Source organism: Bombina bombina, chromosome 5, assembly GCF_027579735.1.
Source record: "Bombina bombina isolate aBomBom1 chromosome 5, aBomBom1.pri, whole genome shotgun sequence".
Lineage (NCBI taxonomy): Eukaryota > Metazoa > Chordata > Amphibia > Anura > Bombinatoridae > Bombina > Bombina bombina.
In genome coordinates this window covers 484,138,600-484,157,023 of record NC_069503.1, presented here as the reverse complement: position 1 = coordinate 484,157,023, position 18,424 = coordinate 484,138,600, and the positions used below count along the sequence as shown (strand labels likewise).

Sequence of the window (18,424 nt, the reverse complement as noted above, 5' to 3'; positions counted from 1 at the left end):
TTCAAATGTGTACAATAATTAAATATAATTAGTCATTCTTATAAATAGACACATTAGTACATGTACACACAAACTCACACACACATATAGACTTTAAACTTATAAAACAAATTGCCATGATCACCAGTGAGGTCTATGCACACAATCAAATTACGACTGTCTAATAGTGCATGTGAAGATGTTAGTGGCAACGAATGATTACTTTCTAATCATTCTCAGCATTGTGCAGCAATTTGGTATGTAAGTGCCTCTGTTACAATGGGAAACCTTCAACTACCAAAACCCAACCCTAGAATGCTGCCCAAATTGTAAATAACCTAACTAGACCACCTATTATTTTCCCCTGGATCACGAAGAGTTTGCCCACTGAGGTGCTTCTCTAACTCCAAGTTCTGGAAAATGTTTCTGTGAATATGAACATAGAAGCAATAATTGATTTGTCTGTGTATAAATGTGAGTGTTTTTAGTGCATCTGCATCAATGTAGCCTTATATAATAACCACCTATATGTGGAAAAAAACTGCTATACAGTTGATCACTGATTATACAGCCAATATACATAAGGAATCTGTAGAATGGCTAAAGGTTTATCAAATGAAACTGAAATCAATTTAGGAACCACTCATTTCTCTCCTAGATTACAAGTTTTGCGCTATAGAGGGTGCGAAACGAACACAACAAAAGTTGCGTTATTTCACCCTCCATAGCGCTGCCATTACAAGTTTCAGAAAAGCCGCCTTGTGCGTGCGATATGGTAGCGTTAAGCTCCATACCGCACAAAAGCCAAGGGCTGCTTTGACGTGCTCGTGCATGCTTTCCCCATAGACATCAATGGGGAGAGAGTGTTAGAAAAAAAACTAACACCTGAAGTAAGGAATGGCGATCGCCGTAACGCCACCCCATTGATGTCTATGGGGAAAAAAAAGTTATGTTAAACCTAACACCCTAACATAAACCCCAAGTCTAAACACCCCTAATCTGCCGCCCAACATCGCCGACATTGTAATAAAGTTATTAACTCCTAATCTGCCGCTCCCGACATTGCCACCACTAATAAAAGTTATTAACCCCTATTCCGCCGCTCCCCAACATCGCTGCCACTATAATAAAGCTATTAACCCCTATTCCGCTGCTCCCCAACATCGCCACCATTATAATAAAGCTATTAACCCCTATTCCACCGCTCCCCGACATTGCCGCCATTAATAAAAGTTATTAACCCCTAAACCTCTGACCTCCCACATCTCTGTGACTAAATAAACCTATTAACCCCTAAACCGCCAGCCCCCCACATCACAAAACACTAAATTAAACTATTAACCCCTAAACCTAACACCCCCTAACTGTATATTAAAATTACAATATTCCTATCTTAAAATGAATAAAAACTTACTTGTGAAATTAAAAAAAACTAAGTTTAAACTAACAATTAATCTAACATAACTATTATACTAAAATTAAAATAACTACTAATTAAAAAAAACTAAATTGCACATTAAAAAAAACTAACACTACTAAAAAAATGTAAGTCTAAAATTACAAAAAATAAAAAATACTAAATTGCGAAAAATAACAAACACTAAATTACGAAAAATAACAAACGAAATTATCAAAAATAAAAACAATTACACCTAGTCTAATAGCCCTAAAAAAAGCCCCCCAAAATAAAAACACCCCCTAGCCTACAATAAACTACCAATAGCCCTTAAAATGGCCTTTTGTAGGGCATTGCCCTAAAGAAATAAACTATTTTACCTGTAAAAAAATAAAAAGACCCCCCAACAGTAAAACCCACCACCCAACCAACCCCCCAAAAATAAAAAACCTAACTCTAACAAAAGCCTAAGCTACCCATTGCCCTGAAAAGGGCATTTGTATTGGCATTGCCCTGAAAAGGGCATTCAGCTCTTTTATAAATGCCCAAACCCTAATCTAAAAAAAAACCACCCAAAAAAAGTAAAAAAAAACCTAAAACTAACCCCAGACGATCCATTCACAGTTTCTGAAGCCTGGACATCCATCCTCATCCAGGTGGCGAGAAGTCTTCATTCAGCGGCATCTTCTATCTTCATCCAGGAGGCATCTTCTATCTTTATCCCGGCGGCGTCTTCTATCTTTATCCCGGCGGCGCTGACGGATCCATCCTTGAAGACATCCGGCGCGGAGCGTCCTCTTCATACAGTCACCGACAATCACTGGATCTTTAATGCAAGGGAGCCTTTTCAAAATGGCGTCCCTTGCATTCCTATTGGCTGATTTGATTCTTGAAATTCAAATCAGCCAATGGGATGAGAGCTACTGAAATCCTATTAGCTGTTCAAATCAGCCAATAGGATAAGAGCTACTTAAATTCTATTGGCTGATTTGAATATCCATCAAATGTAATCTATACTGAGGAGAACTTATGGGCAAAGGTGATGAGGAGCTAAGGAGTATATGTTAAACATTCCTTGATGTTCATTTTATAAATTGTCTGGTACACTAAGGAAGTAGATGGAAAAACACAGCTTCTCGGGTCACAGTAATTTAAAGGGGCATAATACCAATATGTTAAATCACTTGAAAGTAATGCAGCACAACTGTAAAAAGCTGACAAGAAAATATGACCTGAACATCTGTCTGTAAAAAAGGAAGATAGTTTACCTCAAAGTTTCTTCAGCTCACAGGAGTGCTCTGTGAACAGTTATATTTCAGCTATTGTCAGCTGCATGTTAAAAAAAAAAAAAACATGCAGCCAATGAGCTTCTTCATCAGTGCTGATGTCACACTTTGCTTTACTGTGATCTCATGAGATTTTACAATGGAATGTGGCTACTTTGGACATTTTGAGATAAAACATCTTTATTCACTTAGAGATGTTCATGTGATATTTTCTAGGCAGCTTTTTACAGCAATGCTGCATCACTTTAAAGTGCTTAAACATTTGTTCAACATGTCTCTTTAAAGTAATTATGTCATATAATTCTGCGTTATGTTTTGATCCACCCACCAAGAGCTCTGTATACAAAACTTGTAATAAATTTACTAGTTAGATGTTTGTTGAAATGTTAATTCCCCCAAAATCAAAATAGGTTTTCAGGATAAAGTTCCCAGAAGAAAAAAAAAACTTGACCTAAACAGCTCTCATTTAAATCAAAGGTCATCACAAGAAACTAGGATGCCAAAATTCTTCATGAACATCTTCAGCAACTCCACCAAATCTGTCAGCTCATAAATCTTTTAACAAGACACACTCCAGTTATTTGGTATGAGGTATGACAGTAATCAAATCCATCCTCTCATTGCAAGACTAAGCATAGTATTTAAGTTCAAGTATAATGCGTTGCTCTTCTGTGTTAGCACACCTTAAATTAATTATTTTTTTCATATAGTGGTGTATTGCTTTTTTGTATTACAACAACTGTATTTATTTATTTTTGCTCCTGATACTGATTATCTATAACACATTGTTTGCAATTTTGCAGCTACAGTATATATAATCCCACTAGGGGCACATTAAAAGCTGTTTTTTCTGCTTTATCTCCCTTTTATAGTCATTGTTTTCTTTTGACTGACACTTATGTGATATAATTATTCACATGTGAGATATTATATATATATATATATATATATATATATATATATACTGTATATATATATATATATATATATATATATATATATACTGTATGTATGTGTATATATATATATATATATATATAATTTAAATATTACAACAAATGATTAAAAAAGTTTTTTTTCTTTTTTTCTATTGTTGTATCTGAGAACTTTTAAAATATTTTTGCTTTGTTCTGTATTTCTGGGGGAGTTTTAACAGATCTTCCTGGCCTAATAAAAAAGGTGTTTATTTTTAATGCTTTTAAGGTATGTTACTGTCTACTAATGAAGTGGGAGTTCTGCTTAACAAGCAATGCTTAACCCTTTAATTGTTGAGCCATTTTCACCCCTGAGCTGTTTTGGAGTTTTTAGATGCTAGGATTAGGTCCTACTGTAGGTAATTTTTTTTAGTGAGAAACACACACATTATATATTATTATATATGTGTTTTTCAGGAGACCCAGAACATTCAAACCATACAATTATTTAGAGAAATCTGAGAAACCTGCAACAAAAATGTGAAAACAGGCGTTTTTTCATTAAAATTAAGTGATGATAAACTATAAATAATCAAATGCCATAAATGTAATCTTTGCCATTAAAAAAGTATATGTGCACCTTTTTTTGTTTGTAATCCATCTGTGAAAGGGTTAAATTAGTGCATATAGTAATGCTTCTATGACAATGTTATGCCAACCCACATGGATGAACTCTTTATTTTTAATGACAAATCCAGTGAACATCCAATAAACATGTGTGTCATTTGACAATCTTGAAGTCCAGCCCCTTTAAAGCCCTATGCAGAGAGTGGGTGGGACTGCTCTATACATCACAGCCCAGCCAAAAGTGGTAATGAAGGGGGGTGGAGGAACAGACAATATCAATTAGGATTATAAATATTTTATTTTAAAATATACATACACTATTTGCAATTGATTTCTATAATCACATTGACTTTGTTCCTTTGTTATCTTTTAATCAAAAGCATACCTAGATAGGGGCAGCAACATGCTACTGAAAGTTAGCTGGTGATTGCTGGCTATGCACATATACCTTGTTATTGACTCACCAGATGTGTTTTCTAGCTCTCAGTAGTGTTGCTCTGAAGCTTACTTTAAATATGTGATTAACTCATTTGTAGAGGTTAAAGACATATGGCTAGATTACAAATGTTGCTGTACAGCTTTTAACGCTGAAAAAATGGCTATTTCAGCGTAATGGCCAGGAACGCATATTACGAGTCGTGTTGGTATAGCTATACCGCAAGCATTTTAGCCTGTAAAACATCGTCCATTCCACACTCAAAAAAATGACGTTTTTGTGTGGGATTTTCATAGTGCCGGTATTATAGGTTGTGTGTTCCGGCTAAAATGCTTGCGTTACAGCTTATACCGACATCTGAGACCAGTGGTTATGGATATTGCAAAACAAAAATGTTTCACAAAACTAATAACTAAAATGTTACAAAGTACACGAACACCCATAAACTATATATTAGCCCCTAAACCACCACCCTCCCGCATCGCAAACACTATCCTGGAAGCCGATCCCATGCTGCGCGGAGAGGGTCCTCTTCATACGGTCACCGCCGTACACCGAAGTTGAATGCAAGGTAGCCGATTCAAAATGGCATACCTTGCATTCCTATTGGGTGATTTGATTCTTCAAATTCAAATCAGTCATTAGGATGAGAGCTTCTGAAATCCTATTGGCTGTTCAAATTAGCCAATATGATGTTTCAAATCAGCCAATATGATGAGAGCTACTGAAATCCTATTGGCTGATTTAAACAGACTCTAGTTTCTCTATGCGAGAAACTGTGCAATAATAAAAGGTTCTAATTAAGAGTATTTTTGCACTTTTTATGTCCCTTTAAGGATCTACTGTTCTTCCTGTTAGTTGCAAAATCAAAATAAACAGATTTGACTAAACCTTTTCCCATGTAAAAATATTTGTAACATGCTTAAATAGCCCTGTTCCATGATATAAATATTTTCACTCACCCAGACATTATTGACATTACCCAGACTTAAAATTTCTATCTGAAAAAAATGTATAGAATGAATCAGTGAAATCTGAATTCCTTTCTCTTATATTTCTATGGAGCGGAAAACTACTGCTGAATACTTTTATTCTTTTTTAATTTGGTTAATTATGCATTGGCCAACATAGAAATAACTTTCAAAAACACTTTTAGACATTTTTTCTCATTTTTATTAAATAAAAAAAATCAAGTTTTTACTTTGGACTAGGGGCAGTAATATGTGAAAATACTACTTTACACGAAAGGTGTTAAATACATAGATAAAGTCCTGCTCAAGAGCAGCAGTGAATTGCTAGTCTCTAAAAGTTCCCACTCTCTCTCTTCAAACACTGTATGGGTACATACTTGGGACAGATATTAAAAAGAAAAGTTTTCTTAATATTATTAATAGTTTTACGTTTCCACTCAAAATACAATTTCTTTCACATTCCACATCATTTCTATTGAACAATATTTTAGCCCTGTAATATGCTGACCTGACTTCTGCACAATCTGTTTCATGACATTTGTCATTTTTCATGCAGACGTTCTAACGCCATCTTTAGATCTTTTTTTGTTTTCCTTTTCACCTTTAAATAACAACAACAAGCTTGGTGTTGGGAAACATTGCATGTCTTATCTTCCTAAACAGCAACAGACATACACTTTCATTGGCACGAGCGATTTGCTTAGCCAAGTGTAATCGCAGTAAGAAACCCACCGTAGACAAAGAGCAAGCTTTGAAATATTAATAGGCTATCATTAAGGAAATGATAGCATTTTATCACTCACTTCTAGTAACAGTTCTCCTTCTGGCATGGAAGTCCCAGAGGATAGGTTGTCTTCTTTTATTGCGTGACCGACCGGCTGGCAAAGCTGCTTCTTGGAGTGCTGGTCCTCAATTGCTGTTAAACAAGGTAAGCAAGAGAAAAAAGGGATAAGTAACAGAACTGATCAATGTGAGAGATTCAGTCAAGTGTTACAGTCAAGGGGTCACAGAGAGAGCGTCATGCAATTTTCATATCTTACAGCCTTAAGATTTGCTTTGTTTATAATGTCTGACAGGCCTAGTCATTCATTTGCATAAGAGTTCCCAGAATCCTTTGCAATAGTTGCTTCAAGAGTCCTCTATGATGTTAAACAAATACCAGGCAAATGTTTAGGGCTATATCCCAGTCAAATTTTTGGAAAGTTTCAACAAAAATCTCCTTTGGGAGCCACATAAAAGCTGGTATATAACTGTAGCTAATTTTTAAGTCTTTCAATCAACAGTGATATTTTACATGATGAAAGGCTAAGGAATTTTACAACAAAGATGTAAAAGAAGCAGCTGCTACTGTACATGTTGCCACCTGTTGTTTAGTAGGATGATGAGATACCCCTCTGGAGTTCATTAAAACATGATACATTTTTTTTTAAAATAAAAATATGCATGAAGAAAGTTTTAAATAAAATAAGGTGACCAGATTTTTAAAATGAAATCAGGGGACATATTTATTTTTTTATTGACAAATGGTAAAAAAATATTTTATTAGCAAATTTTCCTCAAATTATATATGCAGTGTATTTGGTATGGGCCGCCATCAGGGGGTGACAGGGGTGACTGCAGTCAGGGGCCTGGTTGGGATTGAGGGCTCCGGGCCCACTGCTGACATAGCATTGCAATTTATTAAACATTTTTCTTTTTAATCCGGGCCCGGTTGTGCCCGATGGCGTCCCTGTTTCAAGCTCCACCCACCCACCCTCGCCCGAGACTCTGGCTGACTGGATTCCACTGGAACATTACAGGAGGGGCCAGGGTAGCTGGGCTGGTTCACCGGCAAAATCTGAAAAAAGTGATTGGTTAGGGGCGTAGACTCGGGTAGAACAGGCGGAACAATAGCGTGCGCCGCTGCGCGGGACTACTGTTCAGGCACAACACACCGTCACATGCAGTCAGTCACACTCGCAGACAGTGGCATCGTCGCACTTGACAAGTTGGTTGACAAACTTGACAGAGTACTGTTAACTCAGTCAGCAGCCGGCCGCCTCGCCCTCACTCAGCCCTGATGGGCCTTGGCCGCCTGGGGGAGACTGGATCATCGCAACGATAAAGCTCAGGCTCTCAGCCATCAATCAGGTAAGGAGCAGAGGGAGAGCCTAGCCTAGGGGATAGTTTAGACAGTCAGACAGTACAGTAGACAGAGGAGAGCTCAGTCACTCTTGTTTCACTGTCCTGGAAACTGACAAGTCTAGTATATGGGGTTAATTATATGACGTTCTGATTGGTTATGGAGCTGGTAAACATGCATAATACAGAATCGATAAATAGCAAAATGTATCCAATACAAAAAAAATACAAAAAAAAGTCTATGAATAGATCAAATATATCTAAAACAAACTGTCAAAAAAACCCGAAGAATCCCACTGATAGCAGGTAATATCCCAATGAAAACGATAGGAGTAAAATGTCGATATCTCACAGTAACGGCTCCTATGGGTGGAAAAGGAGGCTCCTTTTAGTGTAACATCATAAACCAGTGATAATATAAATATCCGTACTTACAGTTAAGACTGCAACAATCGGCACATAAACCAAACGTGTTCCAATAAGTCTGTGAGGGACACCATGTCAATATAGTTGTAGTTATCAGTTGAACAAAACCTGATACTTGAAAGTGTCAATAGATCTGAATACACACTTATAAAAATGGCAAACTCGATGGCTTAAAGTGGTTGCTCCAAACGGTCTCATGAGCTTGAAAAAGATCTATTTTGAAACGCGTTGCTCTATTATGCTTCCGTAGTGAAGCGCACCTGTCTTTATCACATTTGAAACTTGGCTCTAACTCTGCTAATTGGCGTCGGCTTACTCCTAAGGTCTGGATTTGTTATGTACGATTAGACGGTTTGGAGCAACCAATTTAAGCCATCGAATTTGCCATTTTTATAAGTGTGTATACATATATATTGACACTTTCAAGTATCAGGTTTTGTTCAACTGATCGCTACAACTATATTGACTTGGTGTCCTTCACAGACTTATTGGAACACGTTTGGTTTATGTGCCGATTGTTGCAGTCTTAACTGTAAGTACGGATATTTATATTATCACCGGCTTATGATGTTACACTAAAAGGAGCCTCCTTTTCTACCCATAGGAGCCATTGCATATTAGGAGCCGTCACTGAGCCATTGCATATTAGGAGCAGTCACTATGAGATATCAGCATTTTACTCCTATCGGGATTCTTCGGTTTTTTTGACAGTTTGTTTTAGATTGTATTTGTTCTATTCATAGATTTTTTTAAAAAAATTTTGTTTTGGTTTATTTTTATGTTGTATTGGATACATTTAGCTATTTATCGATTCTGTTACATTTTGCAAATTATCGATTTTGAGACATTGTATTTTAAGGTCGACCTTATGTGTGTTATATTATAACTTTTACCTTTTCTTTAATTAAAATGAATTTATTGTAACCAGCACCTTCTTTTGTTGGAGGTAATCTAGGTCACATTAGATGTTAGACCCTCTTCATCATTTTTTATTTTTTTGACTTTTTTTTATTTTTACTGAATTATATAGAGTTTAAACTTAGCACTCATATAGCCCCTGTGGTTAATCTTCTGCATTGTCTTATGAGCGCATAGTAAATATTTACCCATATATTAACCTTTATATTTACCTATATATTGGTCTTCTATATTCTCCCTATCCATTTATGCTACACTTAAGTTTTTTTAGCGCTTTCTAGATATTTGGTTTTATTAATTGTTCTATTTTATAGGGTGCCTGAGAGATCCCGATTTTTCTAGTTAAGTTTGTGTATCATTGTCCTTTTGGCGTTGGTCATATTTGTTTTTACAAACATGCATAATACATCAATGTTCCAAAAACAATGAAGGGACCTTTTAATTTTTTTAGACAGAATTTTAACTCTGTAAAATGTGTTTTTCCATGAAGTCCAGAGACTATAGAAGCAAACCTCAATATGTGCTGCCCCCAAACCCTGCTGCAATGGGTTAATCAGAAATGGGCTAATGGCCCACTTTTCTTCCCACATGGTCTTCAGCGAGGTTAAAGGGATGTTAAATCCAGGCTGCGTGCATATTTGCCTTTAAACCACATTAAAGTGATTTAGCCAGGAGAAATGGTGCTAGGAATGCAATGAAGATAAACTTGAGATTTGATGAATGTGACTGAGCATAAAATGACTAACTGTTGAGAGAGAGAGAGAGAGAGAGAGAGAGAGATGCATGCAGGACAAAGGTTAAAATGATGGAGAGATGTAGTTGGGAGAAAAAATAAACAATGAGGTCAGAAGAGCACATTTTGCTCAAGACAAATTATTTTACTAGGTTAGTGTAGGGTCCTGCTCAAAGAGTCTACCTTGACGTAGTGGCAGGCTTAATATTTTTTGGCCAAAATATAAGCGTGGGGGGCGCTGGGGGGTGCTGGGGGGCCCTGAAAACTGGCTGAATCAGGGGCCCCAAAATGTATAGTGGCAGCCCTGTGGGTTTATGGAGTGATTGTATGATATACAGTATATATATATATATATATATATATATATATATATATTTATATATACACACACGTTATTTCTCATATTTCCCCCCCCACACACACACACACAAGCATACATATACACACATATACACACACACAAGCATACATATATACACACACACAAGCATACATATACACACACACAAGCATACATTTACACACATACACACAAGCATACATATACACACATACACACAAGCATACATATATACACACACACACACAAGCATACATATACACACATACAAGCATACATATACACACATACACACAAGTATACATATACACACATGCACATACACAGGCATACAAGCATACATATACAGTATACACATACACACACATACATATACACACATATAGACAGACACAAGCATACATATACACACTCAAGCCTATATACACACATGCACATACACACACATACATACATATATATATATATATATATATATATATATATATACACACACACACACATACATACATATATATATATATATATATATACACATACATATATATATATATATACACACACACACACACACAAGCATGCATATACACACATGCACATACACACACACAAGCATAAATATACACACATGTACATACATACGCCCACACACACACAAGCATACATATACACATACACAAGCTCTTCCCTCCTGACCTGCGCGTTGCCTGCCATACGCTGGGAAGAAGTGAAGTTATCAGGACGATCACTTTCACCCAGCGCTTGACTGCAGTACAACAGGGGCCAGGGACAGTTTAACAGGAGCCGGGGACATTTCCAGGGACATAATTTTTCCGGGGACAGTCTCCTCAATCCGGGGACTGTCCCCTAAAATCGGGGACATCTGTCACCCTAAAATAAAAGCTTATTAAATTTAAACAGAAATGTTCAGAAAATGCACAAGTCATACTGCTACATTAATGTGCACTGGCTAACTGGACAACCCCCACATTTTAATTTGCAGAGAAGTCTCCACATGTCTGACAAAAAAAAGATTGCTTATCCAGCACAGAAACACCTGATATATAAATTGTGTGTGTGTGTATATATATATATATATATATATATATCAGTGATGTGCAGTCACTAGAGGCAGGTGAGGCAGTGCTTCACCTCTCATATGGGCAAAAATATATATTTTTTTTATTGGCTTTAAAAAAAAAAAAAATTTCCCCCAGCATTTTTTTTTCACAGCTACATGTTGTGCAATGGAGAGGCACAAGCAGGTCTGCCCACCATTACACAACATACTGCGCCACCTACTGGATGAAAGTGGTTAAGATCATTGCATGGCCCATTAACTGCTTATTTGAGGCAGTCCTATTTGGGCTGAACCAATCCAGTGAGAGGCATTAGTAAGTGGAACTTAGGGTTGGGGCTGGATGTTAAACCATATAAAACAAAACAAAAACGGAAAAAAACAACTTTCATATATTTTGTTGCTGTCCTGTGAACCTGCTAGCTTTGCTAAAGTGAAAAAGAGAGTTCTGTTCTTCCCCTCTAAGTGCAGTGGAACGTGCCACTGTCACTTCCTGAATCCTCACAGAGCAGGAAGAGAGGCAGAGAGAGCAGTGTTTTAGCCACAACCTTAGATTTTACTGAAAGGGATTCTGTTAGTGAAAATGATAATTTAATGAATGTAGTTTAGTGGTTTTTTACTCTTTTACAGCAGTTTAAGGATCGTTTTTGTATTTTGTTTACTCAAAATTTACACCCACTAACTTAGCAGCTTGCCTCTATACTTCACACTAATTTATAGTCTCACTTTATGAACTCTCTGTAGCTCTGCTGTTTTATTACTAAAAAATGCAGTGGTCCCTCTCCACCCCTCTTGTGTCTCTCTCTCTCTCTCTCTCTCTCTCTCTCTCTATCTATCTATCTATCCATCTCTCTCCTTATGTGTTGTTCTCCTCCATGGTCTCTTTCTCTCACTGTCTCTCTTCCTCCCCCTCTGACTCTCTCATCCCTTATGTGTCTCTCTAACCCTCTGTGTGATTGTATGTCTCTCTCTCTTTCTCTCTCTCTCTCTCTCTCTAACCCTCTGTGTGTGATTGTGTTTCTCTCTCTTTCTCTCTCTCTCTCTTACCCTCTGTGTATGATTGTGTCTCTCTCTCTCTCTAACCATCTGTGTGTGATTGTGTCTCTCTCTTTCTCTTTCTTTCTCTCTCTCTCTCTAACCCTCTGTGAGTGATTGTGTCTCTCTCTCTTTCTCTAACCCTCTGTGTGTGATTGTGTCTCTCTCTTTCTCTAACCCTCTGTGTGTGATTGTGTCTCTCTCTCTAACCCTCTGTGTGTGATTGTGTGTCTCTCTCTCTAACCCTCTGTGTGTGATTGTGTCTCTCTCTCTCTTTCTCTAACCCTCTGTGTGTGATTGTGTCTCTCTCTCTAACCCTCTGTGTGTGATTGCTGTGTGTCTCTCTAACCCTCTGTGTGTGATTGTGTCTCTCTCTTTCTCTAACCCTCTGTGTTTGATTGTGTCTCTCTAACCCTCTGTGTGTGATTGTGTGTCTCTCTCTCTAACCCTCTGTGTGTGATTGTGTCTCTCTCTCTAACCTTCTGTGTGTGATTGTGCTTCTCTCTCTCTCTCTCTCTCTCTCTCTCACCCTCTGTGTATGATTGTGTCTCTCTCTCTTTCTCTCTCTCTAACCCTCTGTGTGTGATTGTGTCTCCCTCTCTCTTTCTCTCTCTCTCTAACCCTCTGTGTATGATTGTGTCTCTCTCTTTCTCTCTCTTTCTCTCGCTCTCTCTCTCTCACCCTCTGTGTATGATTGTGTCTCTCTCTCTATATATATATATATATATTTCTCTCTCTCTGACCCTCTGTGTGTGATTGTGTCTCTCTCTCTTTCTCTCTCTCTAACCCTCTGTGCATGATTGTGTGTCTCTCTAACCCTCTGTGTGTGATTGTGTCTCTCTTTCTCTCTCTCTAACCCTCTGTGTGTGATTGTGTCTCTCTCTTTCTCTCTAACCCTCTGTGTCTTTCCCCCTGAGTGCTTTTCTGTGTTTCTGTCTACCTTTTATTTATTTAATTAATGAATTGATAGTGCCATTTGATGGTGTGGCTTTATTTAAAGGGGTGGCGTCAAGCGCCCCACCATCTTTAAATTTCACCAGCCACCTTTGGATCAAGACATTTTTATATTTACTGAATAATGAAAGAATCTATAAGCATGATTTGCAGCATTAAAGTAAAAAGTATGGTTTTAAACATATTTTAATGGGCATGGATTTCTAGATCTCATAATCAGAGCAAGCATTGTGTTATCTGGAAAAAGTTTCTGTTACAATCCTTTTAGACTAAAATCAGATGTTTACTAAGTTGACCAGTTTCCCAAGACACCATTTAAAGGGACATGAAACCCATATGTTTTCTTTCATGATTTAGAAAGAGCATGCAATTTTAAATAACTTTCCAATTTACATCTAATATCTAATTTTCTTCATTATTTTGATATCCTTTGTTGAAAATCATATCTAAATATGCTCAGTAGCTGCTGATTGGTGGCTGCACATAGATACCTCGTGATTGATTGGCTCACCCATGTGCATTACTATTTCTTCAACAAGGATATCTAAAGAATGAAGGTGTATCCTAGCCACTGCCTCACCAGCCTCTGACATCACCACACGTCACTGATATATATATATATATATATATTAGCATGAAGCCAGCACTAGCAGTTGATAAGATCAAGTCTGGGGTGCATCCCAATGATTCCAAACATACATAATTACTTAGAGAGAGCACTTGCCAAAGTTTTTCACATTAACGTGCTTCTTTTATTGTAAACGTAATTAACATGTTTCTTTAATTGTAAATGTTTTCAGGGTTTCACCCCCGTCATCAGACATTAAAAAGAACAGTTCTTGGGGGCGGGGCCTACTCTTAAAGCAGCAAGACGCGTCTCAGTGAAGTTCCTGGAGATTCAATGATTTTCATCAAGTTATTTACAACAAACTTACATTATTTTACACTTTTGAGATCACTATTCTGCCAAGTCTGGATAAAAGAACGGATGCTACGACTGTGTTTTTGCCTATGATCTTTGGGACAGCTACGTGGCAAACTTTTTCACAGGCCTGGAAGTCATTTTGCCGTCTGCCGTTCAAGCAGTGGATTGACCACAAGAAATGAGTTCTGTGTAAGGTATGCAGCGTAGGTCTGGGGCTACCACACAATAATCCCCCCCCCTCCGAACTCCAGGGTTACGATATCCTGTAATAGGATAAATACCTGTACTCTTTATTAAAGGGACAGTAAACTCAAACATTTTCTTTCATTATTTAGATAGAGAATACAATTTTTACAAAATTTCCAGTTTACTTCTATTATTAAATTTGTTTCGTTCTCATGTCATTCTTTATTGAAGGGATACCTAGGTGGGTAGCGTGCACATGCCTGAAGCACTACATGACAGGAAATAGTGCTGCCATCTAGTGCTCCTGCTAATATATAACATTGTTGCAAAACTGCTGCCATATAGTGTTTTGGACACGTGCACACTCATGAGCTTACATCCCAGCTTTTCAACAAAGGAAAACAAGAAAACGAAGAAAATTTGATAACAGAAGTAAATTGGAAAGTTGTTTAAAATTGTATGCGCTATCTGAATCATGAAAGAAAAAATGTGGGTTTTATGTCCCTTTAAGCCATATAATGACCCAGCTAATTAAGATTGATCTGGGCCCCAACTATATCGTAGATTCATAGTAATTTCTAGAGCGTTGGACACAAACTAAGCCTGGTGAAAGCTCCAACTTTAATATGGATGCAGTACACAGGTGGGAAGAGTTTGTGTTACAAATAGTCAGCAAGCACTTTCTGGAGCTGGAGAGACAACTAAACTCCTTACTTGTGTGTGCCGGTCCACATCTCCTAACGGCCGATGATCCAGGTGTTTGCAATGACATAAATTAGGGTTCCATTCCATTTAGGTTTACGAGAGCCAGGTTCCTGCTATTGCTCAAGTGTAAGGGGAGGTCAGACTAAATACTTTTGCACAGTACTGTATATATATATATATATATATATATACACATATATATATATATACATATATACATATATATATATATATATATATATATATATATGTATATATATAAATACATAAACGATGATTGAAGTAGCTGTGTTAGTCCAGTGATTTAGATACCAAAATAACAAGACTATTGCATTGAGCAATAATTTTTTTTTATTGGACTAACTAAACATTTATAAGTAGACAAGCTTTCACATTTAGACAATTCTGGACTAAATGCGGGTTCTTAATACATTATCAAAAGTTTTTGTAATGTACTTTCATATAGTCAATTACATTGTATATTCCTAACTCTTTATACATAGGTACACAGCTAAACCTATGTCCACACTTTTGCCATTCTAATTATTCCCTTTTTTATTGCTTTTTTTCCCCTTTCATTTTTTTTTACTTTTTTATATTACCACTTTATACATAATTCACATCTTTATACATATAAATTGGTCAGTATTGCTTCAGACTTGAGAAAGGAAGGAATTCTTCTGGAAGCTTTGCTACTTATAAATGTATGAATATAAGGAGAGAACAGAAGAGCGCAGACACGATTCAAGTCCCTCCGTTTAGGGACGAAACGCGTAGAACAGACAGTAGCTACTTTGTTATTTTGACCCTGGGAAGCCGCCGTAGGAGTTCCGGTATCACGTGGTACACGCATATCACTGGTAGGAAAACCTTACACGGAAGTGCTGAGGGTCGCCGTTTGCATCCCCGTATGAAAGGGTCAGTACATTTTGCATAATACAGACTTTCTATTGTTAATCCTCATGAACTATTGACTACGAAGGGGAACTTTTTTTATCATATGTGCCTATACAAATCGTATATCTTGTGAGTATATACATAGCGTGTGGCTATAATTAAAGTTGGAAATCTACACTTGAATCGTGTCTGCGCTCTTCTGTTCTCTCCTTATATTCAGACCACTTTTCACGGGATACAGATTATCAACCGTTTGGAGGAGCGGCAGCACTGTTCTGGATTCACGGACAACGTCTACAAACATATAAGAACACAAGTATTTTATTGACAATCAGTTTTATTATATGGGGTTATTTTTTATATATATATGTGTGTGATGTTTTATGCATATTAGTGCAAATAGATTATAACATACATAGTATTTTTCTTGACACCCTTATATACTTGTTTGCGCTTCTCTGTTTTCAGCCCTCCCGTGTGGAGGGTTAAAAAACAAGTGTGTATATATATTTTAACTTATAAATGTATAGTTAGCTCAATAAAAACAGAATTTATGTTTACCTGATAAATTTCTTTCTCCTACGGTGTATCCGGTCCACGGCTTCATCCTTACTTGTGGGATATTCTCTTCCCCTACAGGAAGTGGCAAAGAGAGCACACAGCAGAGCTGTCTATATAGCTCCCCTCAGGCTCCGCCCCCCCAGTCATTCGACCGACGGTTAGGAGAAAAAGGAGAACCATAAGGTGCAGTGGTGACTGACTGTAGTTTACAAAAAATAAATTTAAACCTGACCAAAATGCCAGGGCGGGCCGTGGACCGGATACACCGTAGGAGAAAGAAATTTATCAGGTAAACATAAATTCTGTTTTCTCCTACATTGGTGTATCCGGTCCACGGCTTCATCCTTACTTGTGGGAACCAATACCAAAGCTCTAGGACACGGATGAAGGGAGGGCACAAGTCAGGTAACCTAAACAGAAGGCACCACTGCTTGCAAAACCTTTCTCCCAAAAATAGCCTCCGAAGAAGCAAAAGTAATGAATTTGTAAAATTTGGCAAACGTATGCAGTGAAGACCAAGTTGCTGCCTTACAAATCTGTTCAACAGAAGCCTCATTCTTGGAAGCCCATGTGGAAGCCACAGCTCTAGTAGAGTGAGCTGTAATTCGTTCAGGAGGCTGCCTTCCAGCAGTCTCATAAGCCAACCGGATGATGCTTTTCAGCCAGAAAGACAGAGAGGTCGTAGTCGCCTTTTGACTTCTCCTCTTGCCAGAATAGACGACAAACAAGGACGATGTTTGTCTGAAGTCTTTAGTTGCTTTTAGATAAAACTTTAAAGCACGAACCCCATCAAGATGGTGTAACAGACGTTCCTTGTTAGAAACTGGATTAGGACACAGAGAAGGAACAACTATTTCCTGGTTGTTATTCCTATTGGAAACCACTTTTGGAAGAAAACCAGGTTTGGTACGTAAAACGACCTTATCTGTATGAAACACCAGATAGGGTGAATTACACTGCAAAGCAGACAATTCAGAAACTCTTCTAGCAGAAGAAAAAGCTACAAAAAAACAAAACTTTCCAAGATAGTAACTTAATATCTATGGAATGTAGAGGTGCAAACAGAACCCCTTGAAGAACTGAAAGAACTAAATTTAGACTCCATGGAGGAGCCACAGGTCTGTAGACAGGCTTGATTCTGACTAAAGCCTGTACAAACCCTGAATATCTGGCATGGCTGCCAGACGCTTGTGTAACCAAACAGACAGAGCAGATATCTGTCCCTTAAAAGAACTAGTTGACAGACCTTTCTCCAATCCTTCTTGGAGAAAAGATAGTATCCTTGGAATCCTAATCTTACTCCATGAGTAACCCTTGGATTTGCACCAGCAAAGATATTTCCACCATATCTTATGGTAAATTTTCCTGGTGACAGGCTTTCTAGCCTGGATCAGAGTATCTATAACTGATTCTGAAAACCCACGTTTACCTAGAATCAAGCATTCAATCTCCAAGCAGTCAGTTGCAGAGAAACTAGGTTTGGATGTTCGAATAGACCTTGAATTAGAAGGTCCTGCCTCAAAGGCAGCTTCCATGGTGGAACCGATGACATATTCACCAGGTCTGCATACCAAGTCCTGCGTGGCCACGCAGGAGCTATAGAATTACCGAAGCCTTCTCCTGCTTGATCCTGGCTACTAGCCGGGGGAGAAGGGGAAACGGTGGAAAGACATAAGCTAGATTGAACGACCAAGGCGCTACTAAGGTATCTACCAATGTCGCCTTGGGATCCCTGGACCTGGACCCGTAACGTGTAACTTTGGAGTTCTGACGTGACGCCATCAGATCCAGATCTGTAATGCCCCATAGCTGGGTCAGCTGAGCAAAAAACCTCCGGGTGGAGTTCCCACTCCCCCGGAAGGAAAGTCTGAAGACTCAGATAATCCGCTTCCCAGTTGTCCACTCCTGGGATGTGAATTGCTGATAGATGGCAGGA

General features: G+C 37.9%; 1 protein-coding gene across 1 annotated transcript in view; it reads right to left on the bottom strand.

The window, feature by feature from the left end:
• The window catches only part of AHRR (aryl hydrocarbon receptor repressor), a 647,930-nt gene that overhangs the window by 279,533 nt on the left and 349,973 nt on the right, over nucleotides 1–18,424 (bottom strand). Inside the window, 1 exon segment of the mRNA XM_053714392.1 lies at nucleotides 6,413–6,525. Within this exon segment, the coding sequence (XP_053570367.1) occupies nucleotides 6,413–6,525 (113 nt within the window).